Raw genomic sequence first — 26,752 nt, 5'->3', positions numbered from 1 at the left:
GGAGTCAGGGCTAGGTCGTAAAAGGCCTTGTGCACCAAGTTAAGTAATTTGGAGTTGGCCCCATAGTGGAGGGAATCATCACAAGGTTTTAAATAGTGGAGCCACATGATCAGCTCACTGCTTTGAAAGATCTCAGGTGCAGCCTAACTTCCTTGGGATTAATACTCCCATCATGGCTGACTTCAAGCTACCAATATGAAGCCCAGAATGTGGAGTCAGAAAGAGATGTTCAGTAACACGTGATTATATAGGATTTCTATCATCCAGATAGATAACAAGGGTAAAGAGGAAATTTACTTTGTTTCTGTACACAGAAAGAGCAGATTACTTATAGGAAAAGGAACAAGATGCAGACAGCTCATTTCCAAAACTGGAAGCTAGAACAGAGTGAAATCACATTTCTAGACTACTGAGAGAAAAGAAATGTCACTCACGTGAATTCTAATTCTGTAGCTAATATAGCTTTCAACTATCCAGGTAAAAGAAAACTACTTTGAACATATGTGAGTATTCAGAAATTGTCACCCAAACCTGTCTGAGGAATACATGAAGGATGTACATTTCCAGAGCACTCAGGAATTCAAGATGAGTGAAATGCTTGCTAAACAGACAAACAGTAAAAAGAGTACACAGGTATTAAATACTTAAAAAGATATTGCTCTTCAGCAAAAGAAGTGATAAAATTGAAAGTTCTAAATTCTAGTCTGTGTGTTCAAGTAAGTAGAAAATAAAGCAAAAGATAAACTAATAATTTTTACAAAGATCTTCCAAAGCCCTTCAAAGTGAACTGGTGATATCCCTTTTACTCGGGAATCAAGAAACTCTTCAAGCAATAGTTGAGGGCTTTACACATTCCCGTATAATACGAGACACTACCTAATATGGGTGCCTGCTTTGTTTAACTGTTGACCTACCTGATGAGCTGGAGCCAGTTTCTTGAATAATAATTGTGTGTAACTCAGGGAGCACACCTTTAGATATTTCCCATCGCATATGCAGATGAAATGATCATTTGGAGTTCATTTTCTCACATGTATAAGAGATTTCATTGAACTTTTTGGGGGGAATAATATTAAATTTTACCTTAATATTGTATAGATATATATTTCAATTTATTAAATTTATTGGGGTGACACTGACTAATAAAATTATATAGGTTTCAAGTGTAAAATTCTGTACTATATGACCTGTATATTTCATTGTGTATTTACCACCCAAAGGCAAATCTCCTTCCGTCACCATATCTTTGACCCCCTTTACCCTTTGTGACCTCCCCGCACCCCGTTTTCTTCTGGTAACCACCACACTGTTGTCTGAGCATATGAATTTTTGTCTGTCCTGTTTGTTCATTTGTAAAACTGTTTTTTTAAGAATAGAAAATGAGTTTATTGTAACTAATTTGTACTTATATCTTTATAATCTGTGTAAGAGGCAGAAGTGTGGATGATTTTTGTGCATGCCATTCCCATGTAACCTAGGATTTGAGGACGGCACCTCCCACACAGCAAACCCCCATGAACTGCTGGCGTGGATGAGGGAGCAAACAATTGAAGGATAACAAAGACCACCATCAACACTAAAAGTCCAATCTGAGTAAACTTTGGTTGCTTATATGACAATAAATAGAAACATTTTCAATTCGGGAATAACAGTTTGACAGGCTTTCAGAATAATAAACTTTTTTTTGTTTATTTTCCCTACTGCTCTTGTTTACAATGTCTGAGACATTCAGTTGTAACCAGTAGCATTCTTTTTTTAATACTTTGTCCTGGTCCTTTAAGTAAGCTGAAAAAATTAAGTCCTGGCACTTAGCCAAGTGCAGAGGTGATTAGCTTTGAAATGTATCACAGGAAGTGAATATGACTTAAGCCTTAGAACACTCAAATCAGAGTGAGTTTATTGACATAAAAAAACTTTTCTAGTAACATTCCGAAGATTTCTGCAGTCTTGTAGGTCAAACCACTATCTGATAGAAGTTAGTTCCTAAAGGATGTCTCTATGCTAGCAAACTTCTTGAATTCTTTCCCAGGGATTTTGGGACAATCATTTTAAAATCATTTGATTTGTCCCTATATGCTTTTTATTGGAAATTAGCTGTCAAAAAAAAAAAAAAACTGTCTTCTAAAAGAAGGATCTGTTGTCACAAATAAAGATTGTGAATTAGCTCCATGAAGAAAAAGATATCTGTTTTCACTCCAATTATTTAGCTAACACAAAAATCATGAATGCAAAGTCAAAAGGTGACATTTGCAATTTGGCTTGTTTTAGAGCCATACAAGGGATCGAGTAAGCTAACAACCTTGAAGTAGATGTCATTTGCATCATTCACTAAATGTGGTGCTCTCCATAGCCCAGTGAGAAGCTGTAAGTTGAGATCTCCCACGATTTTCCTTCATGTTTTATGCCGAGTGATTACAGTGGCAAGCCTTTAAGACAAGCTGTACATTCTGTTCTGGACAGTATGAAGTATGAGTGAAAATACACATGCATGAACCCACTTACATACACATAAGGTTTTGAGGGCACAAACGAAATTACTTACTTGTTAGGTTTTCTTTTACAAAATCTGAGGGGGAAAGGATAAAAATTTGTTTTAAGTGAGCATCCAGATATTTCATGTGTTCTGTAAGAGAGTGCTAAGGACAGGGAGTTCTGGGTCAGCCCTTTCATATGCAACTGGAAAACATTCTTTGCATTCAGTTGTGAAAGGATGGCGTCTTTGAAATTAAACCAGCTGTTAGAGTTCCACAAAAGTTCATCAAAGCAACATGCAGGGATTCGGCTTTGTTTTGGGAGGTCAGCATTTACAAACATGTGGCTTATTTTTGCATGCTTAAAAAATCTGCTTCATTGGCGAAGAAAGAGGACTTTAGCCCTTTATTCCATTCCTCTGGCGGTGTGAGAAATTGCTTAGCCATTTCTCTGTACATTCCAGAAAATATAACAAGCTCTCCTAAGATCCCCTTATGAAATAGGGTAAGATCTCAAGCAGCAGTCAAAAGTACTCTTTAATTTCTTTTAAAACAAATGAAGTAGATCCTTATCCTAACCCGTGCAATTAGGATAGCGGTAGGGTTTTGTTATTAGATATCCGAGGGAGGCAGAACAACAACAACAAAAATGAAATGCCTAGAAACATTAGGAGATTTTAGTGCACACCTTAGTTTCCCAGTACATTTCTCTTAACCTCCAAAGCCTTGAGAGAACTCGGTTACCTAAGTATGGCAGTTGGATGCACGCCTGCGGGCCCCAGTGCATGCTGGGGAGCTTGCTGCATTCGGGCACAGAAAGCGGGTGCATCCCGGATCTGTAGAGCCCTCTGCGGGGCTTTTCTTCCAGCGCCAGCCATTCCTGTGTGCAGAAGAGCTCCTTGACCGCCAGGCAGTATTCTCTGAAACATTTCGTGAAGAACAACACTTGATGAGTCATGGCATGTTAAAACCAACTTCATGGCGGCACCTAAATTCTTTATTTTCAAAACATCATCCTAGTACATTGTTCTTGCAAAAACGGTTTTGAAAGGGCAGTTTTACTGTAAATAATGCAAGACTTTATGAAGTATATTATCCTGTGAGATGAAATGGTATCTTGTTTTGTGTTTAAAACAGTGCTACTTTTGAAAATAAGATTACATGTAAAGTATTGTTTTCCTTGGGAAAAATAAGAACTTTTAAAATCAAAAGGTAGTAGATTAGGAACCCATAATCTGTATTCTCTCGACTTTATATTAATATAACTATAAAGGTACACAAACAAGGTTCCTGGAATTTTCAAAACACATATACTAAAAGCCATGGATCGTTGTCAATCAGTTTCCAGCCGGGAAGGATTTCCTATAATCTTGAGGTCAGTGGGCGCGGCCTGAGAAACACAGTCCTCACCTCTGCGTGCTCATCTTCCAGAGCGGAACGGCACCGCCTTCCTGGCAGGTTATGGGGGGGCACCGAGGTCTCACTGAGCCCTGGCTTTGGAGAAGCTGAGTCCCGCCCCATTGCTGTGTGTGCTTGCCTACTTCCTCCCCTCACGTCCCCATATGAGACAAGAGCGTCAATACTGTAATTGGAATATTGGGTGGAATGTATTTTAAAATAAATGCATATACCATAAAATAATATTCTGAAATGCTCTTCATGATCTCATATTTATTGACAAATAATCCTGAAACACTTGAAACGTAGTTTTATTTGCCCTTCTCTATTTTGGCTTACTAATGAGGTCCATGTTAGTTTAGGATTTTTGTTTTTATTTTATAGAAAGCAGCGATATTTATTAAAATGATACTGTGAACAATAACAAGGGCAATAGAATATTACACTTTTTTGATATTTTCTAGAAGCTCAGAGCCCTTGTATTATAAAGTATCATCAGTGGTTTACAAGGTAGGAATTTTGTTCAGTTAATTGCCTTCTAGTTTGGACAAAAGCCAGTTTTTGCCGTTACTAATGCACATGACAACTTGATAAGTACATTTTCCCACTTATTTATTTTTAAATTTTACCTGCAAATAGGTATAGGAGTAGGTACCACGCCAGGGCTGCACTCTTGGAAGATGTGGTGACACAGCAAAGCCTCAGCAGCCGGCTTGCAGAGCGGGCTCAGGGCTTTCAGCTCACTCCAGGCGGCGTGGACGAGGAGTTCTTGGGCCTCCTCGGGGTCCACGTAGGAGTTGTTGAAGAAAACAGGAGCATCCCTTGCCAGGACCGCACTGCACACCTCCCCTCTGTACCGGGCGCAGTAGCCTTTGTTATCTTTCTGGGGTTGGCTGAAAGAAGCAATGAACAATGTTCCCAATCACATGCTATTTCTTAGCACTCGGTCTGCCTTTTCTTTTTTTTCAGCTTCCACATCTGCATCACAGAGATAGGAGAACATTGCACGAGCAAATTGGTCAAAATGCTCTATCTGCATATTGTCTTCATTTCCACCTGCAGTTACATCACCGCTAGCTACTCCAGGGAGCTGTTATGAGGATCAAATACGATAATGAATTTGGAAAGCTTTGGAAACTATGGGTATTGTTATTATTGTCACTATAAATAGAATCTGATTGCTCTTAGTTAAGCAGCCTGACATGCTTCTTACAAATAAGCTGACATAGGGAAACAAATACATCGAAAACATATTCACCATGGTGATCAACAGATGATCGAGCTTAGTAAATACTCTGATCCAAAGCTTTACAAACAGTTTATTTATGTGTTCAGGTAGTGAAGTACCTGGATTTTGTCGCATGCCTACATCTTTGTGACGCCTTCCACACTCAGATTCTCTCACCCGCACGTCTTCCCAGCATTCCATTAAGAAATACAAAGAAAACCACATAAGTGGGAAGAGCGGGGATATGGCTCTCAGAGGAGTTGAGTAGCAGCTTCAGCTTTGCTACTTTACTTTCTCAACATGTGTCTTGGGGGAGAAAATCATATGGTGACTCAGAGCCCCAGAGTCCTAATCTGTAAGTGATGTAAGTGATTATTCTGAACTCAGATTATTGTGTGTTACTGGGTAAGGCATGTGTAGAAAAACTAAATTCTAGTGAGCACAAAAATAAGATTAAAAGCTTATCTGCAATTGAAGAGAACAGCCAGGAGGATAGAAAACACTGCTGGTACTCATTTCCTATATTCATTGCCCCCTCAACAGACTGCTAGGATTTATAATCCTAATTCCTATACACGCTTGACAAGTATTTGTTGAACACCGATATGTAGGCACTGTGATGATCTCTCTATGTTTTGTGCCTTTCATCAGAACTCTATCATTAATAATGATGCACAGCTCAAGTTGTATCCTCATTTAATCTGTGTAACTGTTGGAGGTTAGCATTTTCTTATTATCTCTATATAAAGGATTTTGAGATAAGAAATTAAACAAATTGGAATTTGTGGCAAATTTTAAATTGTTAAGAAGAAGACCCCTTTGAATTTGAAAAATTGATACTTAAATTACAAACCACTAGTGGCTAGTTTTTAAAGCAAATCTATTAAGTGAGATATGACTTATTCAGGTAAAACGATAAACTTCCAAGAAACAGTATACTTTAAAATAATGTATTGCAACATAGAATTTTTCTCTAATTCATACTTGCCTTTCCCTATTTAGCCAACATGAATTTCAGTACATGTAGTTCATTGGGGGGTTTTGAAAACAAAGGCCTTTAATAAGAAAACGCAAAACTTCCATGAAAACTTGGGCCAGGTAAGGTTGAGAAAACACCCAGAGAAATAGCTATGACCCCACTTCTTAAGGAAGGAACTGGATCTAAGATATCAAGAAACTTTGAGAGAAGCATGAATTCTGTGCTTTAAGAAACTGAATAATACTACTTAGTAACCAGAAATAGTTCAAACTGCTTACAAAATGGTCTCACATATGAGTATAATATCTTGGTGAAAAAAAGGAGGATGGATAAGCACAGGTGGGACTCTTCACTTAATCAAAAAATGCCATATCATGTAAAAGTGAAATATCTCCCCCACTGTCTCTGAGCTGAGAATGATTCATGCAGGGTTACTGTCACGTGTTAACTATGAATGGCTTTGTTTTTGTTTTTTTCTGCATTTTTAAAAATTACAAGCATTCATAGTTTTTCCTTAACCACACAAACAAAAACACACTTTTCAGAAAACACTGGAAACTAAGAATAAGAAAGAAAAGAGAAAGAAATAAAAATAGCGTCAGACAAAAGGATTATTAATAATCAATTATTAAATGATCTCTCACTCTGGATTTCTGCTGCTTCTCCTAAAAAGCCCTAAATTTTTTTTTAACAACTTCAGTTGGTATAACAGTATTGAGTCCTCATTTATTTTTGAGTATTAGCTACATAATACAAAAAATGTATAAAAATAAAAGAAAAAACAGTAAGTTTGGAATAGAAATGAGATCTTGGTTGCAGTTTTGGTTTTCCTTTCTATGAGCTTCGAGATAATAAGCCTGTGAAAACCCTCTGCATGCTGGGAAAAAACCACAGTAACAAAGTAAATGGTTCTTGTTAATTGTCTGCATCTCTGTAATATATCTGGGGGCATTGAAGACTTAGCTTTGGCAGTATATCTATCCTAGGATTAGCTCCACAAGGTAAGAAATAATATACAGTGCCAAATATATCCATGTTTTATACATTTATTATAAACGGAGAGAGACAGAGGCTGCCTCATCATAGTTTGAGAGTTTAACAACTTCCTTTTCCTTTTTCTCTTCTCTTTCATGGACTTATAAACGTCTAATTTTATGCAGTTAATCAAATTAGAGGTAAAACATGAAGGTGAATTGAGCCAATTTGTTCTTCAACCTCGAGCAAAAATCGAGGGACAAGATGAATGTGAAGAATTTCCAATGGTGTCTCTTGTTGACTTTTGCCAGTGAGGAGACTCCTCCCTGTCCGACTGAGCATGTTTCTCTGCAAGCAGTTCTCGGGACTGTGATGGAGCAACACCAGGAGCAGCTGGTTCTGTTGTTCATTTGAACAGTGGGGCAGAGGTCACAGGGATCTGTTCTCAGAATGCTAGTTATTTTGGAATGATCTGCTGGACTCTCTCCAAAACCGCCAGTTAATGTTGCACATGGAGCCAGTGCCTCTCTCGCCTCCTGACAAGCTAAACCTGGCTGGTCCTCCTTTCTGTCAAGCTTCTCTTTTTAGAGGCAACAATGGATATTTGATCCCAAGCCCCCCTTTTCACTTCCTTTTTTATTTTTAAATATATTTTACTGATTGTGCTATTACATTCATCCCAATTTCCCCCCTTTGCCCCTCTCAATCTGGTACCCCTGTTTCCTCCACCAATCCCCACCTTAGTTCATGTCCATGGATTGTGTTACAAGTTTTTTGGATTCTCCATTTCCTATACTGTCCTTAACCTCCCCCTGTCTTTTTTGTCCCTACCAATTTATGCTTCTTAATCCCTGTACCTTTCCCCCCATTCTCCTCCTTCCCCATCCCAGCTGATAACCCTTCAAATAATCTCCATATCTATGATTCTGTTCCTGTTCTGGTTGTTTGCTTAGGTTGGTTTTTTGTTTGTTTGTTTGTTTGTTTTTAGATTTAGTTGTTGATAGTTGTGAATTTGGTGCCTTTTAAATGTTCATAGCTTTGATCTTTTTCTTAAATAAGCCCCTTTAACATTTCATATAATAATGGCTTGGTAATGATAAACTCCTTTAGCTTTTATCTTGTCTGGGAAGGACTTTATCTGCCTTTCCATTGTAAATGATATCTTTGCTGGATAGAGTCATCTAGGTTGTAGGTCCTTGCTTTTCATCACTTTGAGTGCTTCTTGCCAGTTCCTTCTTGCCTGCAAAGTTTCTTTAGAGAAATCAGCTAACAGTCTTATGGGAACTCGTTCATAGGTAATGCTCTTCTTTTCTCTTGCTGCTTTTAAGATTTTTCTCTGTCTCTTTAACCTTTGGTATTTTAGTTATGATGTACATTAGGGTAGTCCTCTTTGGGTCTAACTTCTTTGGGACTCTCTGTGCTTCCTGGACTTGTATGTCTATTTCCTTCACCAAATTAGGGAAGTTTTCATTATTTTTTCAAATTTTTCAATTTCTTGCTGTCGTTCTTTTCCTTCCAGGACCCCTATGATTCAGATACTGGTACATTTGGAGATACTCCAGAGGCTCCTTAGTCTATCCTCATTTTTTTTATTCTTTTTTTCTTCTTGCTGTTCTGATTGAATGCTTTTTTCTTCCTTATGTTCCAAAGTGTTTATTTGATTCTTGGCTCTACCCCCTCCACTGTTGGTTCCCTGTAGATTTTTCTTTATTTCCTTAATATAGCCTTCATTTCTATTTGGGTCTTTTTTATGCTGTTGCCATACTCAGTGAGTTCTCTGAGCATCTTGATCACCAGTGTGTTGAAAACTCTGCCTCTGATGGGTTGGTTATCTCCATTTTGTTTAGTTCTTTTTCTGGAGTTTTATTCTGTTCTTTCATTTGGGCCATATTTCTTTATTTCCTCAGTTTTGCAGCCTCCCTGTGTTTGTGTTTCTGTTAATTAGGTAGAGCTGCTTTGACTCTCTGTCTTAGTAGTGTGGCCTATTGTAGAAAAGCATACCTGTAAATTGTGTGGGGTGGAGCCTTAGGTAATTACCAGGGTGGGGAACCCATGTTACCACTTTGTGCCTCTGTGTAGGGGAGGGTCAGAGAGGGGACATGCCACTGCCTGGCTTTTGGAGGTTTGCCTGGGAGGAAGCTGTCTCCCAGCACTTGCCCTGTTTCCAGTCACTTCACTTGCTCCTTATATGTCACTTGTGCCCTTCCAGCTGTTGCATGGAATCCCAGAGGTGGTGGGTCTGCAGGTCCTAAGTCTGTGTGGGCCTTTTAAGAGGAGAATCTGACAGTTTCTTCCATTGCTCCAAACCCCACTGGTTTTTATGGCCAAAAGTTATGGGCATTTATCTTCCAGGTGCTGGATTCCTAGGCTGGGAGGTCTGGTTTGGGGCTGAGCTCCCTTGCTCCGGAGGTATCCCTCCTGATCTTTATCCACCACATGTGGATGTGGGATGGCCCATTCCACTGCCTTTCAACACCACTCTGTGGTCTCCATACCTCTCCAACCCTCTTCCCCTCTCTGCACCCCTCCATCTGTCTCTGCATCTCAACCCCTCCTACTTGTCTGGATGAATGTGGCTTCTTTAAGTCCCTGGTTGTCAGACTTCCATACAGCTCGACTTTCTGATGGTTCTGGGTGATGTTTCTCTTGTAGTCTAGTTGTAGTTTTTTCTGTAGCTGTGCAAGGAGGCAAAGCATGTTTACCTAGGCCTCCATCTTGACTGGAATTCCGGTTCTCTTTACTTTTAAATCCTCACCCGATGATATCTGTCACCGTGGTCCTGCCAGCTGAAATTTCAGGCTCAGAAGAAAAGCCTGGTGTCCTCCGTGGGAGGAGCTGCAAGGCGGAGGCCCTGGTTATTCCATGGGACCATTAAAGCCCATTAGGGAGGGAGGCGGTGCTGGCCCAGGAACCTCTGGGCCTTTACCTGCGCGTCAGACTTTAATTTTTATAACAGACAACTCTCCTTGGTCAAATGGACTATTTAAGGATTCTTACTACACATTTTACTCTTATTCTGTCTGCCTTAACATGATGAGTCACCTTTTTAAAAGTGTCTATGAAGGAGACCTCCAGTCCCTGTGAACACATACTGCTTTGTCCATGCCGACAGCCAGCTATGGTTTGTTTGAGATAAGGCAACCCCACTACACCTTCTCCCGCCCTCCCTAGGGGTGGCACACCTGTACCTCTGCTCTGATGTGGACAAATCTTTTTTTAAATACCAACTGTCTGGTCTCCCATTGTACTTTCCCAACAAGTGTTATGACCAGGGTTCTATGCTACTTGTAATCTCCAAGGCAAACTGAAATTTGTTATTCTTTCATGCCTAGCGTCTTTGTATATGACTCGTTACCTAAGGCAGGATCCGCATACAACCCACAGGTCAAATTCAGCCTGCTGCCTGTTTTTATACTGCCTGTGAGCGAAGAATAGTGGTGGCATTTTAAATGGTTGAAAAAGTCAAAAGAAGGGGAAATTAATAAAAAATTCCAGTGTCAGTGTCTATGAGTAGTTTTATTGGAGCAAAGCCATGTTCCGTCATCTATGAATGATCTATGTGGCCTTTGCCCTGCAACAGCAGAGCGGAGCAGTGTGGCCACAGAGGCAAATATACTTAATATCCAGCCCTTTACAGGAAAAGTTGGCCAAGCCCTGCTCTAAGACATAGATCAAATGTCACTTTTCTGAAATGCTAAACCCAGTGTCCTCAAGTAGAAGGACATGGCCTCCTCTGAAAACCACCTCTTGTGTTTCTTCTGACTAAAATGACCACCTATTTGTTATGTAAAGCAGAGTGATATAAAGACAACATTTTAAATTTAAAAAATTTGGAAAATTTACTATATTGGCCACATATATATCCTTTATATATTTTATATATTTGTACATATCTCAGTTATAATCCATATATACATAAGTATAACACATACAGTATTACATATGCTGTATATTGAATACATAGACAGTATATAATTTAGTTAGAATTATTTTATGAATACATTTTTGTATCCTGCATTTTTACTTACCACGATACAAACATTGGTCTATGCTATTACGGTTTTCAAAAACATGGTCCTACAGTCACATCAGCTTATCTTATTGGTAGATATTGAAACTGCTCATATATTTCACTAAAAAAATAAGGGGTTATTTTGAATTACCTTGCCTCATACACTTATTTTCTTAACATAAATGACTAAAAGTGGACTTATCCAATTAATAGGCACAACCATTTGAAGTTTTTTAGTAAAAATTGTCAAATGCGCTCAGAAAAAGTATTGTAATTTTCTTTCTACCAGCAGAGTTTTTGAGTGCTTGTGTTATCACAAGTAGAACATAGTATGGAATTTTCTTTAATTAGCATTTATTTGACTACTAATGAGTTTAAAATTTTTCTTTTGCCTTTTTGTGCATGTGAATGATCTATTTCTGTTGGGTCCTCGAATTTGTAATGCATGCTTCCATTGTTATGTTGTCTTGCAATTAATCTGTGTATGTGTGTGCATTTCCCTTGGTAAAATGTAAATTCCTTGAGGGCACAGATATTTATTTATTTCTCTACTTTCCTTTACAGTGCCAGGGATAGAGGGAGTGGTTGAAAAGTACATAGAGAGGACAGGTGTGCTAAACTGTGGTTAGTATAGGAGTTACCAATCTAAGTTCTTGTCTGTCTACCTGAGACCAGATTGAGGCTTTGTAGTTTGCTATGTGGTCCTGGCAATTCTTGGTGCACCAGGTTCTGCACGTAAATATTATGTGTTCTTGGGGAGGGCTGGGGAGGAGGCAGAAAACTGTACTTAAACAAGAATAAAAGTTTTTTTAAAAACTAATATTTGTTCTTATAATAATAGTTCTTGCCCCATAAAGTTGCTGAAATGTTGATACGGGAAAAATGGTAATCAAAATGTACCATAAAAATTAGCTGCTATTATCATGATCATGACTATTAATTAATTTTAATCTCAGGTTCATCCTTTGTAAAATTAGATAAAAATAGTTATTACATCTCATAGAGTTTTTATGAAAGTCAGTCTTACTGCAAATAAAACACTGTAAATTGCCGAATGTTGTATTACAAGGTAATACTTTCTTATCCACATGATAAAGCAATGAGGGAGAATTCTGGGTTCCATTTCCAAGCCTATAATTTACCAGCTGCTTAAATCACTGGAACTCTCCAGTTCAAAGAAAGTCTCAGTTTCTTTTCTGCATAATAGGGATAATAATAGTACCTATTTCAGGGATTTCCTGGGGATAAGTTTAAATAATGCATGTAAAGCCCTGAAAACAGTGCTTGATACATCGTAAGTATGCAATAGATGTCACCTGTCTTCGTTTTCCTCATCATCTTGTAAGAGTATTAAAATGATTCAAAATTAGAAAGGTTCTGCAAGATTACAGTGCTCAGCAAATAGACAATAGATGGCATGCCAAACAAAAATTAAAACAAAACATTGACATAATAATAGTATCTTACCTCCATTCTTTTAACAGGAGAGAAAGTTCCCACAGGAGACCAGATTAAAGGGAAAAAGAAGCAAAAGTTAGTATATTTTCATCTTGTGGTTTGCAAGAGATAGCCCTGGTACCTTTAATCTCTGAATTTCTGAAAAGTTTGCTTCAGCAAGGAGGCCAGATACCACAGTAACAGGCAGAGCTGGAGAAGGAGATTAAGAAAATACTGAGTGTCTCCAGGAACTGAATTCTTTTCAATTTGAAGCAATGATGGATGCCACCAGCCCAGGCACTGTCATAGCTCCTCATATCCCTCCATTAGGCACCCAGGGACTGTGCTTCAGGGAAGCAAGGTGTGGAGGTTAAGTAGGAAGAGGCAAGAGGGGAGGGAGGGGTGGAGGAGAGGTGAGAGAGCTGTTATTTCCACAAACCCACCAGCTTCATAGCCTTGTGGCCTGTGCAGCCACACACGGTCCTGTGTTCAGAAGGAACACGTGCTTAGTCTAATGCTCTTCTGTTGCCATCTTGAAACACTTAATTTGTTAACAAAGGATATCTGCATTTTCATTTTTGTACTGGTTTTCATAAATTATGCCCACAGAGTGAAAGCTCAAGGCACTGAGCGAACTGCCCCTTTCCTCTGTTGAGTTATGGGGCTCCCAGCAGAAATGGCCCCAAACCTAGACTCTCCCAAGGCGGGAAGACCTTTGGGGGTTGTGATTGACCAGCATTTCTGAATTCCAGCTCTTTTTGTACAGGAAATCTAAAACTTCACACCCTTTACCAAGCACTCTGTGATCTACATTCTTCTGTCCCCCAACTCCCATTGTAAAAGTAAGAAGTAAAACATATGCTTTGGCTAAATGCAATTTGCCTTACTATTTAGAATTTCTCCTAATGTTGAGGTCTAACTCCTTTTTAAGGTTTCAGGTCCACTTGGGTGTTTTTCTTTGGCTATTTTTTTTTAAAGATTCTAAAATGAATCCTCTGAGATTCAGAGAATCCTATGAATCCTCTGAGAAGTCTATATTCTTGAAAAACCTTGTAAACTCAGAGGTTTGTCTTTCTAATCATCCCTTGGGCGTTTGTGAGGGTTGGTGACTAGCAGGTTTTCGTGAGCTTGTGTGTGTGAGTCTTTTGTCTTTCTGGGCTTTTTATTAAGCGAGCCTGATGCTGAGACTCAGAAACCAACTTCTATGAGGCACCACCATGACCCAAACCTCACGACAATTCTGCCACTGTCCAGACAGAACAGGTGGAAGGAGCCATCAGGAAATCCTTCCAGAGAAAATGGCATGTGATTTAGAGAGGTAAAGGCAGATTCTAAGAGCAGCTGAGCAGGAAAACCTGTTGAAACACGAGGAGGCCAAGGATGTGAATATGAAAGAGTCCTTAATTTCAGATGCAAAAGGAGGATTCCATACCATGGATGTGTGCCAATGACAAGAGAATCCAGGCGTAGATTTGGGAGGCGATGATAAGCTTATATATGCTTCTGTTTCAAGGACAAGTAAGGAAAGAAAAATGAAATTAACTAAGGGTGCTTGGTTGTCTCAAGACTACTAGGAGAATCAGAGGATGCCCACACATACCGGGCCTCCGTGTGTGTCTTACAGAAGCTTGTCCGGTCACATTTTCTTTGGGGGAGGTTGGGGAACAGGGAAAAGGTCCAGGAACCTTGCAATCATAAACAAGTGCTTTTATCTCAAAACAAGATATTTTAAAATTCCAAAAATTTCCAACAGTCATCAAGATTTGTAGTATTTTTTAAATTATCTGGAAGTCAGTAAAAGTTTGACTCTCTTCTAAAAGGCACAGTGACTCTAATAAAGAAGGCTGCGGGTGGAAATGGGAGGGAGGTGAGGAGGGCTGGGTGGGTGGGTTGGGATGGGAGGAAAAGATAGAAAATTGTACTGCAACAACAATTAAAATAAAAAATATTAAAAAAAGAAGGCTGCCCAATTATAAAAAGAATGCTTAGCTGTTATGCCTAACTGCCGAACAGCTGGTAGCAATTTAGTGTGACTATTGGCTGTTACTCATTTATGAAAATGAGTAGACTTTCCCATCTATGAAAAGACAAAAACAAACAAACAAAAAAGACAAAAACAACACACCTTTAGTCAATATGAAACCAGATATGCAGGGTAGTACTGGGAATACTGAAGGATGCTTTGTAAAGGATGTGATTGTCTAACTCCTCTGCCATACACCCAAAATTAATACAAAACAATATTGAATATAAACTGTAATTGAAAAAATACAATTTAAAAAATGAAACGCTATAAAGCTACCATGAGATGCCAGGAAACAGACTTCCGTGTTGGTGAGAGCACTCTCTGCTTGTGGTGGCTGGGCAGCGTGTTCCCGCCGCATTCACACACGTCTCGTAATTGACAAGAAGATTAGGGACACGCTGGGAGAGGGACTCGCAGCTTCCGGACGTGAAAGAGCATGAAACATGGTAGAACATTCAATCAGCTCTCCTGATTATGAAATATAATTCAAAGTGCTATTTATTTCCTCTAACAGTGTGAAATAGCAACTCCTTGAAAGTGGAGAAAATAAAGCTACGGTCGATCCCTTTGCCCACAGTTCCACTCCCTGCAGTCTCTGTTACCTGCACTCAACCACGGTCTGAAAACGAAATGCAAAATTGCAGAAATCATACATTTTTAATTGTGTGTCATTCTAAGTAGTGATAAAAATCTCGTGACATTTTGCTCCGGGCCAGGACACGATCATCCCTTTATTCAACTCCCCGCTGTAGACCGCTCGGCGCTGAGCACCTGTCAGTTACGTAGTATAGTAGCCCTCTCACTTATCAGAATGACTGTTGCCTGTCGCAGGGCTGGTGTCCAAGTCGTCCTTATTTTACTGAATAATGGCCCCAAGGCACCAGAATACTGAGGCTGGCAGTTTGGATATGCGAGAGAGGAGTGGTAAGGTGCTTCCTTTGTGTAAAGAAGTGAAAGTTCTCAGCCTGGGCATTTTATTTTCTCACATGGCTACAAGAAGGGTGAGTATAGTACAATAAGTTATTCTGAGAGAGAGACCACATCCTCATAACTTTTGTTATAGTATTTGTTATCATTGTTCTATTTTATTATTAGTTATCTGTAATCTCTTAACTGCACCTAATTTATAAATTAAACTTTCATAATTATGTAAACTATCATAAGTATGAAGCATGTATGTATACAAAAACATAGTATATATAGGCCTCAGTACTATCTGTGGTTTCAGGAATGCCCTGGGGGTCTTGGGGCCTATGCCTTATGGATAAGGGGAACTACTGTATGTGGCCCACTTGGGGAGTGGAGGACTCCAATACGACCACATCGTAGTTCTCCCTACTGCCCATTTTTGCTTATGTTACATATACTCATTTGAGTTTTAAATTTACCGGAAGCTCCAGACCCTGAGGTCAGTCCAAAGAAGGGGCATTGCAGAAGGTGGAAGTGTCGGTAGACTGGGGAATAGCTCGTATTGGATAAGGGATGTGACCACAGGCTCATTCCCGTATTCTGAGACTGTAGAGGCATAGGGGGAACTTTGGACAGCATTCTCCCACAAAGGACCTATGAATGCCATTGTGAATGGGAAATATTGTACAAATATGTATTTTCCTCCCAGAATCCCTGTGTCTATTTTTCTCTCAGCTTTATTGAGATATAATTGACATAACAATATATAAATTTAAGGTATACAACATGTTGATTTCATACTCTTAAATACTGCAAAATGATTACCACCATAGCTTAGCTAACACCCCCATCACAGCACATTAGTGTGTGTGTGTGTGTGTGTGTGTGTGTGAGAACATTTAAGATCTACTCTCAGCTCCTTTCAAGTATGTCATTCAGTATTATTAACTATAATCACCATGTTGTGCATTAGATTCCCAGAACTTATCTTATAACTGGAATTTTGTGACCGTTGATCAACAGCCCCCTATTTCCTCCACTCCATAGCCCCTGGTAACCCCTTCTGTACTCTATGTTTCTATAAGTTAGGCTTTTTTAGATTCCATATATAAATGAGACTGTATTTATCGTTCTCTATCCGACTTATTTTACTTGGCATAACGACCTCAAGTTTCATCCACATGTTGTCACAAATGTCAAGGTTTCATTATTTTTATGGCTGAATAATGTCCCATTGGGTATATATACTATATCTTCTTTATCCACTTCTTTGTTGACACTTCGGTTGTTTTCATATCTTGGCTATTGTGAATACTGCTGCAATGGATGTGAGAGTGCAAATATCTCCTCAATATCCTGTTTTCATTTCCTTTGGGTTTAAACCCAGAGTGGGGTTGCTGGATTATGCAGTACTTTATTTTTAATTTCTTGAGGAATGTCTATACTATTTTACATAGTGGCTGAGACAGTTTGTGTTTCCACCAACAGTGCTCAAGAAATTCCTTTTCCCACAGCCTCGCCAGCACTTGTTAACTCTTATCTTTTTGATGATAGTCACTCTAATGGGCACGAGGTGGCATTTCATCATGGTTTTGATTTGCATTTCCCTGATGACTGGTGATGTAAAGAACCTTCTCACAAACCTTTTGGCCATTTGTAGGTCTTCTTTGAAAAAAAAATCTATTCAAATTCTCTGCCCATTTCTTAATTGCATTGTTTGTGTTTTTGCTTTTATAAGTTGTAAAAGTTTTTCCCCCTAAATATATATATATTTTGGGTATTAACTCCTTATCAGATACATGACTTGCAAATATTCTCTCCCATTCCATAGGCTGCCTTTTCATTTTGTTGATGGTTTCTTTTGCTGTACAAAAGCTCTTTAGTTTGAAATAGTTCCACTTGTTTATTTTGCTTTGTCATAAATTAATTGACCAAATGTGAGTGTGTTTATCTGGGGCTCTTGATTCAGTTCCACTTGGTCTATGTGCCCATTTTTACGCCAGTTCCTATATTGCTTTGATTACTATAGTCTTGTCATATAACTTGAAATCAGGAAATATGATATGTCCAGAGTTGTTTTTCTTTCTCAAAATTATTTTGGCTACTCGGGATCTTTTGTGGTTCCACACAAATTTTAGGATTGTTTGTTCTATTTCCGTGAAAAAATGTGTTTGGAATTTTGATTGAGACTGCCTTGAATCTGTAGATTTCTTTAAGTACTATGGGCATTTTAAACATCCTAATTCCTCTGACCCCTGAATACAGAATATCTTTCTGTTTATTTGTGTCTTCTTCAATTTCTTTAATCAAAGTCTTAGAATTTTCTACGCATACAGCTTTCACATCCTTGGTTAAATTCATTCCTAAGTGGAGGGGGAAGGTGGGTAACGGGGTTTAGAAAGGGAAGGGGCGGACCAAGGAACATGAATAGAGGACTCATGGGTAGGGAGAATGGGGGAAAAGGCAGGATGACTGTAACTGAACAACAGTTTAAAAAAATAAAAGAGGACGTGCAATAGTAATTCACTGTGGAATCAGAACTCATACATTATTTCTGCTTATCTGGAAAATATGTTTACTAAAATATAGGATTCTTATTTCTTCACATTATTATATTCCTCTTATTGCTAAAGGAAAATCTAAGCTTAAAATAATGTGTTAGAACAAGGCAAAACATACATTTACTCCTAAGTATTTTAATGTTTTTGATATTATTGTAAAGGTTATGGTTTTCCGTGTCTTTTTCAAATATCTTGTTGTTAATGTATAGAAACACAACGGATTTCTGTATGTTGATTGTGCATGCTGAAACTTTACCAAATTTATTTATTAGGTCTAATAGTTACTCAGTGGAGTCTTTAGGATTGTCTATACATAAAATCATATCATCTGCAAACAAAGAAAATTTCACTTTTTCCTTTTCTATTTGGATGCCTTTCTTTTCATTGCCTCATCACGCGGGCTAGAACTTCCAGTAGTATGCCGAACAGAAGTGGTGAGAGTGGGTAACAATGTCTTGATCCGGGTCTTAGTGGAAAAGCATTCAAGCTTTCACTGTTGAGTATGATGCTGGTGGTGGCTTTGTCATATATGGCTTATATTGTATTGAATTATGTTTCTTCTATACCCAATTTGTTGAGCCTTTTTATGAGGAAATATATATTCTTTGTTGAATGTGTTTTTTGCACTTATTGAGATGATCATACAATTTTTTATTTTTCATCCTATTAACATGGTATATCACATTGATTAATTTGCATCTGTTGAAGCATTCTTGCATCCCTGGGACAAATCTCCCTCGATCACAGTGTATGTTCCTCTTGATGTGCTATCGAATTTAATTTACTAATAGTTCAGAATTTTTGCATCTATATTTCATCAGGGATAGTGGTCTGAAGTTTTCTTTTCTTGTAGTGTCCTTATTCTGGCTTTGGTATCAGGATAATGCTGACCTAGTAAAAGGAATTTGGGAGTGTTCCCTCTTGTTCAGGTTTCTGGGAGAGTTTGAGAATATTGGCATTAGTTCTTTTTTCAAATGTTCGGCAGAATACTGATACCTGTGTCTACTTTGATGGCCTCCGGCTCTTCCAGGACTGTGCTCATTAGAGGGCTAATGGGTTGTCTCTGCTGTCTTGCTGGTCTCTGCCACGGAGCTGAGAATTCTGATGACAAAGAGAGGGCATGTTGCCAGCTATCCTGTGTCCTGGCGAGTTTAAATTGCAATTTGAACCTTTTAGAGTTGTGACTGGAGGGGAAATGCCACTTCCTGGTTTGTAGGGAGAGGTTCCAAAAGTTTTTCTGACTCCTTTTGATGACTCGCAGAGAATGCAAATGAGTCAGAAAGAAGTATATCACATTTCTCAAACACTGCACACGGATTGGGGCAAACACATGGAAGAGTTTTGGGAAAATGAAGGCTGATCTGTATTTTTTTGTTTCTTGTCCTTAAACACTAGAAGTATCATTACACCGAACCCTAAGCACTAGACCAGATTTTTCCATTTCCAGTTTTCCCCGCTGGGATGAGTAAATAAACAGAGGGAGTAAAAGCTTCAAAGTGAGACACAAAGAATGTGACAAAGGGGGCTGTTGACTACAGGACACTAGGGGAGGACAGGGGTTGACTGAAATGAGAGAAAGAAGAGTTTGGGATTAAAAAAAAGCGTTGCCAGAGTGTCAAGGAGAGGCATCATAGCTGACTCAGAGCTCTGGACTCGCTGGCCAGCCCCATCAGAGGCCAAAGGAGGGAGGGGCTGAAAGCGGAAACAGAGAAAGCAGATGCCACACCCAAGCTCTGGAAGATCTGGGGAGCATAAGACTGTGCCTCTTTGAAATGAGCCTGAGTTAGAGTGAACCAGCAGATTCATTTTTCACCAGCGTGGCTTCACTTCTCAAGGACATTGGTCGAGGGAGCACCCCAGAGTTGGAAGGCAGTTTCTTTAATGATGGCAGAGGGACCTTCCTGAGACATCTAGCAGATGGAACTGAAAAGAGCAAGTCCAAGTGATGAAGAGAATATGGCAGATGTCTCATGGGATTCAGAGGTCTTATTTCACTGTATCATTGAGACACCTCATTGGATCTTCCTGGGGAATTTTAGGAAAATTAGGGGAATTTCCTATCTCCTCATAGTCAGGGAGACACAACAGAAAGACACATCAGAGGCTGAACAGAGGGGTCTTGTGTCTTTTTATGAGTTAGCAAGTTGAAGTAGTTCCTCTTTACTCATCTTACTATTTTCTTACCATGTGCAGAAGGACTCAGATTTATTGGCTCAAGGACAGTACCTAACACCTGCTCAACATGCATTTTTAGGCTTGTTGACTAAAGTCAAGTCATTGCTGGTTCCATTGCCTCTAATGAGGTCACTGCTCCTCATCTGAATTCAACTTGGTGGCTGCAGCAGATTTCAAGCCCTCTTTGCTGCATGGTTACATGCCAAACCATGCATTTGCTCCCACCATCCCTTCCCCTCCATATACTCTATTGCTATTTTTCCTAGCCTTCAATTACTGATTGCTCCCCACTCCAGTCTATTCTCAACATCGACCACTCTGCCCTGCACTCTGAGACGTTGCCTTTCTATGCTGTGTGTCTGCAACTAGGGTTCTTTCTGCCATCAGAAAATACCTACTCTTTGGGAGGAGATTGCATCTTCCTCTGTGAATATATGCCATTTATGAATGGGCTTGGATCAGGTTCTCATTTTGGCTAGGACAGGGAGGAAGGGACAATGTTGCTGTAGATGATATAGTGACAATCAGGCCCTGTAGTCCTTTGAGCATCAGGAAACCATGCCCATGTGATGAATTTGCCTTTGTGGGGCAAATATGCTCATTTTATTAGGTTTTCCTCCTTATCAGCCCTACCACTGCCTTCTTTGTACCTGTGATATGTAGGCTCTGAAGGTTGCTGCACTAGAGGGGGAGTCTGACCAGTCCCCCCAGGTTGGTACGTTGTGAAAAGGAGAAAAGTAGAAAAATGAAGAATTCAGGTACATATTTTCTAGATTCCCTTCTCTGGCCCAAAATCCTAGAACAAAGATATATTGATAAATTAAGAAAAAAGCCAAAAGCATAGGGAATTTTTCCTACTTTTTATTTGGGACCTTAGAAGCAAAAAAATATTATAGGGGCCCCTTCCCCTGACCCAGGAGGGCTCCAGTCATGTAAAAATGGTTGCATGACATGGTTGGGTAGACGGCAGGACTGAGTTGTTAGGTATGAATCGCTCTTGGGTTTTGTGTTACTTGGAAGCAGTTCAGAAGTGGCTCCTGGCCCCATGAGGGATAAGAAGGGCGGAGCCGGCATTCCACAGGCCTCCCCAGTAGGGGGAGGTAGGGTGGCCCAGCTGCACAGCCTCTAGAGAGGGGCTTTAGGAAGGATCTGACTGAGAGGCAGAGGGCCGTGCTGCCTCGGGAGGAACCTCAAAGGGGCTAAGCCAGCCAGGGGGGTCCTCTGGGTTCTAACCAAGCCCGGAAAACAGGTCATAAGTATTTCAGCTGTAGACCACCACAGACTGGGGCAGGAGATGAGGCAGTTCCAGAGGGTACTATTATGTGAGTTCAAATCCCCTGCCATCTAGGGAAAAGGTGGAAGAAAAAAGGTGGAAAGAGCCCTGGCAGGAAATTGATCTTTGAATGCCTTATTAATTACCTGAAATGGGACTCGCTTAAGATTAACAATATTATTTCTTCTCTTCTGCCCAGAGGAGGTGTAAATTAAACTAATTAGATCGGTTTATTTTCTCTCTCTTTCTCTCCACACACTCACATAGAGAAATATAAATATATATATTTTTTAACATTGGATCTTGATCAAATAAAACATAAGATGATAAGACTAGAATAATATCAGATAAAACATAAGATAATGAGACTAGAATAATATCAAGCAGGTAAAAGGCATCAAAATTCTAATTATTTTATCTCCTGAACTTTCTCATGTTCTTATGTTTTGTTTTGTTTTGTTTTGTTTTTACCTTTATTGTTTTTCCTGGACACCTTCCTCAAAAATCTCAAACATATCTTAACTCATTTTTCTACCATATCGCCACATTCAAACATTTCCAAACTTATCAATTCTATCCTGATAGGTCCCACGGTTCTTTCCTCTTCTCTCTGTGACATTGCTGCTATTGTTCAGGCCTCAGGACTTTCCTAGACTCCTGGAGCAGCCTCCTAACTTCCTGCCTTGCCTCCCAAACTTTTGACACTCAGCACCTATTAGTTTGATAAAGGATATATCTGACCACAACGCTTGTCTCCTCTAAAATAATGACACAACTTCCCACTGATTGAAGACTAGACTCAACCTACGTAGGGTCTTCATAACCTGGCTGGAGCCCGCATTTCAAACCTTTTTTCCACACTCTTCCCATCAACCCCAGTTCCCATAATGCTCTAGACTTGCTGTTTTCTGAATACCCTTCCACTTTTTCATCTCATACTCATGTCTCCTGATTTATTCCTTTAAGCACAGTTTTTCTTTTTCTGCAGTTGTACTTTGTTTATGATTCTGACACAGAACTCAGTCTATGCCATAAAATACAGGGTCCAGCATGAATAACACCCCCTTTCTGTTACAAAATCATTGCTTGAAATTCTGTAACATAACAATATCATACTCAAGCACACCATATAACATTCTAAGTGAAATGTTCAACTTAAAACTATTAATTATTACACCCATATTGTTACCCTACCAACCACACTCAAGCAGGTGTGACTTCTGCCAGACCCTGTGTATGGCCGATTGACTTCCTTTCTAGATTGAAAGTCCTTGGAAGGCAGGGACGCCATTGTTAATGATCCCATTTGTTAATTAAGTTTGCACCCCTTACCTAACACAATGGCCCGAATCCGGTGTATGTAACAGATGCATGTAAAAGTACTTTCTAAACAATAAAGTGCTATGTAACTAGTAGTCATTATATGATATGTTTCATTGAGTTGTATGTACTTTTAGAATTCTTACCCATTTTCTCTGGCAGGAATGATTTCCCATCCATGGAAGTTTGAGAATCACTGATATGGTGTCTTAAGACAATCTAGGCAGATATAATCCTGGGAAAGGCAGAAGGAGCCTTCATTCTGGAATGTTCTCTTTCTTTCACAGGCATACTCAGAGGTCTAGCCTTGCTCAATGCTCCCTACATATTTTTTTCTGTGGTCTCCATTCCCCTCATATAAAAATCACAAACATTACTGGAAATTTCCCCATCATGGCAGATCAAAGAAGTGACACTGTGGTAAGAGATGTCAGGCTCTGGAAAGCTGGCACTGGGCGCATTTCTCCCAATGCCTGGCTTACATGTGAGAACAAGCATGTCTCTGCTGACCCTTGGGCAGTACGCATGAAGTGAACATAACATGCTGGGCATTTCCTGATACAGGGATTAGTTTCATCTCCAGGAATTCCACAAATGTTCTCAGAAGCCTTTGGGATATTTAAAATTTAAAAATAAACCTTTAAAACCCAACACAAATATCCTAGGATTCCACGTGTCAGCGCTTTTCCTTGAAACACCTATAAATTCTGCTACAATTTGCATGGAACAGGAAAGGGAAAGATTATGAGGCAGATCACATACTCCTAAGAAACAATGTCTTCCAGAAATAGGCATGAAGAGATTGGCACAACCATATTAAATACCTGCCAACTTACTCTTTGAGAGCCTTGGAAAGTTTGATTAACCCAGAGAAAGAAAGAAAGAGGGAGGAGGAAGGAGAGAGAGAGAGAGAGAGAAGACAGAAAAGGAAAGAAAAAAAAGAATGAAAAGGAAAAAGAAAAGGAGGAAACAAGGGAGGAAGGAAGGGAGGGAGGGAGAAAGGGAGGGAGGGAGGAATAGAAATGAGCTTTTGGAAGCTGTTACTCATCACTTGGGTAAGTATTTGAGGATTTCATTTCTGAGGCAGTAAATCAGCCGATCAGCAATTGTCTAGGTCAACCTCTGGAGTGTCCACATGGAAGAGGACAATAGGCCAAAGGAGGATGAAGTAAGATATAAAACAAAATGTTTCCCAGTGTGAGATATTTGTGGAACAGTGCCAACTCTTCTTCTCTCCTGGAACAATGCAATTGGGAAGATCCACCCTACCTGCTATACTGACAGTGGCCGCAGCCTTCGCAGTGCTGAATTTCTCTCCGTGCTTATTGGTAGCTATGCACGTGTAGAGTCCTGGCTTGGTGATAAACAGCTGCAGTCTGGAGTCAATCACTCGGTCTTTCACACTTTCTTGAATGGATCCAGAAGAAACCTGGTGGAGTACGGAGGAAAAAAAGGATAGAATTAGTTCAAGGATTTCCTAATTTGCTAAGTCTGTAGACTTGAAAGAAAAAGGATTAAGATTATGATCAAAAGGCATATGGTCGATTGCAAAAATAGCCAAAAAATTTTCCATCTCTATGCCCATGACCTTGTAGTGTGACTTTGTAGCTCTTCCCCTCAAGAGATAGCATCTTTCTCCATGCTTTAAACTTAGATTGGCCTGTGACATGACTTAAAAAGACCCAGAGATTTGTACAGTTCTTACACACTGTGGTTTGCTATCTTGCTGCTCTTTGAACCTGTGACCTCCTGTAAATGAGCCAGAGCTAGCCTGCCAGAGGATGAGGCATGCCACAATGCACAGGTTTTCCCACCATTCCAGCTTGGAGCCAACAATAATCACCTGATATGTGATAAAGCCATTCTAGACCAACCAGCACCCAGCTACCCTGCCAATCACAGGAGCAGATCAGACAAGACCAGGCACTCTTGGTCCAAATCAATGAAACTACCCAGTTGGCCCATAGACTCATGAAGCATTAATAAATGGTTATTGCTTTAAGCCACTCAGCTTTGGGGTGATGGTGATAACTAATAGATAACTAATGCCATATAGGAAAGATACACTGTGTGGATCCACACAAGAGGTATTCTCTATCCTCTGAAGATGAAAATAGTTAAGAATGAGAGGTTGTATACTTTGGGACTTATTTTCATAATTCCTGTTCGGTTCCCCACAAATGCACATCAGATAAGGGGACGGTCACCAAGAAAAGTGGCTGTGAGCTGATTCTATTTCTGAGACATGACATATGCCACGCCATGCTACTGAGATCAGGAAATCAAATGTCCTGGAAGAGGCAGGATATCACTGCAATATTAGCACATAATTGCTGGGTTAATATATGTAAATGCTGATTTATTAGCATCATCAGGCCAGCTCTGAGGTAAAGACAGCTGCCAGCACATTCACAGTTAGAATTTGCACCCTCGTGTGTTTGACCCCCAATCCTGTGCTTTCAATCACTGTCATGGTGCCTTCCCCAGTCCTACAAGTGGGAACGAATGAAGAGTCATTAGCAAACAAGAATAGTAACAACAATAATCTCAACAAATCAACCAACCATGCACAAAACAAATGTTGGACTTAAATGTCATTATTAACGTGGTAGCATTTTTTAAAATGGTGATTTACTCTTTTCTTTAGCACTATGCCATCTTTTTAATAATTGCCCTTTAATTGCCACCGCCCATATGAGGGGAAATGCCAGTTTGAGGGAGGGAATCAGTGTTTGGTTTGCTTTGACATTAGAGATAATGTAGAGGTGGGTTCCTCCAGCCTCAGGAGGGATCTCGCTGTCCCCTAGAAGGGAGTGAGGCTGAGAATGAGAAATTTGGAGCCAGTTATTCTCCTGTTTTGCCTGAGGGAGGATGTTCTCAGTTAGCCAGACTGGCAAGGGGGAGGGAAGTACTGGGGGAGGCCAGCTTTCTTCCTTCCGCAGCCAGGCGGCGGGCTGGCCCCGGAACCAGGCACTTTCTGTAGCAATCGGACTGTGTGAGTTTGCCCAGTTAGCTTCTTCATCTTTTTTCCCCTCTACCTGCATCACTAGTGTCCGTCCTCATGATATAAAGGATTTCTGTGAATATCAATTTACCTAACTGGGGAAACTTCCCGGGCCAGGTCAAGTATTATAGCATTTTCCCCTGATAGGCAGCCTGGACCCTATGAGACATTGACAAGGCAGAGATAAAATTATCCTTAAGAGACGTATCTTTAGTTGGGAATTCAAATCAAATTCATCATTGTGTTTATCGGAAGTGCAGCTTCTTATAAATTTAACTGTCCAAGTTAGGTCAAAAGGACTGAACAATTTGAAACACAATTTTGGACTCTCCCTGAATTTTAATACAAAGCAATAATGAGGGAAAAAAAGCTGAAGACCTCTATGCTCAATCAGCATGCTGTCTGCTATGAGGATGTTTTGTCTGTAAATATAATCCCTTTCTAGTTTGTAGGAGTGAAATCCATAGAACAGTTACCACCCTCTGCAAAATTAGTCCCCTCTTTCAGGAAGTATAATGCTTTGGAAATGACCCAGAAACGAGTCATCCCCCAGTGCTGACTAAACTCCAACTATATTCATGTTCACACCTAAGAAAGTCATCCCCAAACACCTCCTCAAGGTCATCGAAAACATTCTTTGTAGGAAAAATAAGTGATTTTTAAACTGCCTGACCTCCCCTCTCCTGGATGTCACCCAGGTGTTGAAACGGTTCAGCGAATAAACCGAGTTACGAGGCTCATTGCTTGGTTATGATGTGGCTGCTCGATGCTGTTCCTCCTGTCTCCAGAGGGCTGGCTCCTCCAGCTGGTGACTCATGCACAGCGGGCCTTGTTAGTCATGGTTTGAACCTGTTTTTCTTTCTTTATGGGTCTTCCTGACCAACAGTTTAGTATTTTTGATGACCTCAAAGTAAAAACAGCCCTTGGCCCTCCATTTCAACCTTTTTGCCCTTCAGGTCTGAAAGATCAAAGGGATGAGTTCAG

At 39.9% G+C, this 26,752-nt stretch overlaps 1 protein-coding gene across 1 annotated transcript in view; it reads right to left on the bottom strand.

The window, feature by feature from the left end:
- The window catches only part of MUSK (muscle associated receptor tyrosine kinase), an 83,753-nt gene that overhangs the window by 8,180 nt on the left and 48,821 nt on the right, over nt 1–26,752 (bottom strand). Inside the window, exons 7-11 of the mRNA XM_028522233.2 lie at nt 24,034–24,193; nt 12,531–12,537; nt 4,499–4,762; nt 3,216–3,391; nt 2,543–2,566 (exon numbers count right to left, since the gene is read on the bottom strand). Of these exons, the coding sequence (XP_028378034.1) occupies nt 2,543–2,566; nt 3,216–3,391; nt 4,499–4,762; nt 12,531–12,537; nt 24,034–24,193 (631 nt within the window). The remainder of the gene's footprint in view (nt 1–2,542; nt 2,567–3,215; nt 3,392–4,498; nt 4,763–12,530; nt 12,538–24,033; nt 24,194–26,752) is intronic.

Source organism: Phyllostomus discolor, chromosome 3 (genome assembly GCF_004126475.2).
Source record: "Phyllostomus discolor isolate MPI-MPIP mPhyDis1 chromosome 3, mPhyDis1.pri.v3, whole genome shotgun sequence".
In the NCBI taxonomy this organism is placed as follows: domain Eukaryota; kingdom Metazoa; phylum Chordata; class Mammalia; order Chiroptera; family Phyllostomidae; genus Phyllostomus; species Phyllostomus discolor.
The sequence above is the reverse complement of the archived record's forward strand: the minus strand, read 5'-3'. Positions and strand labels throughout refer to the sequence as shown.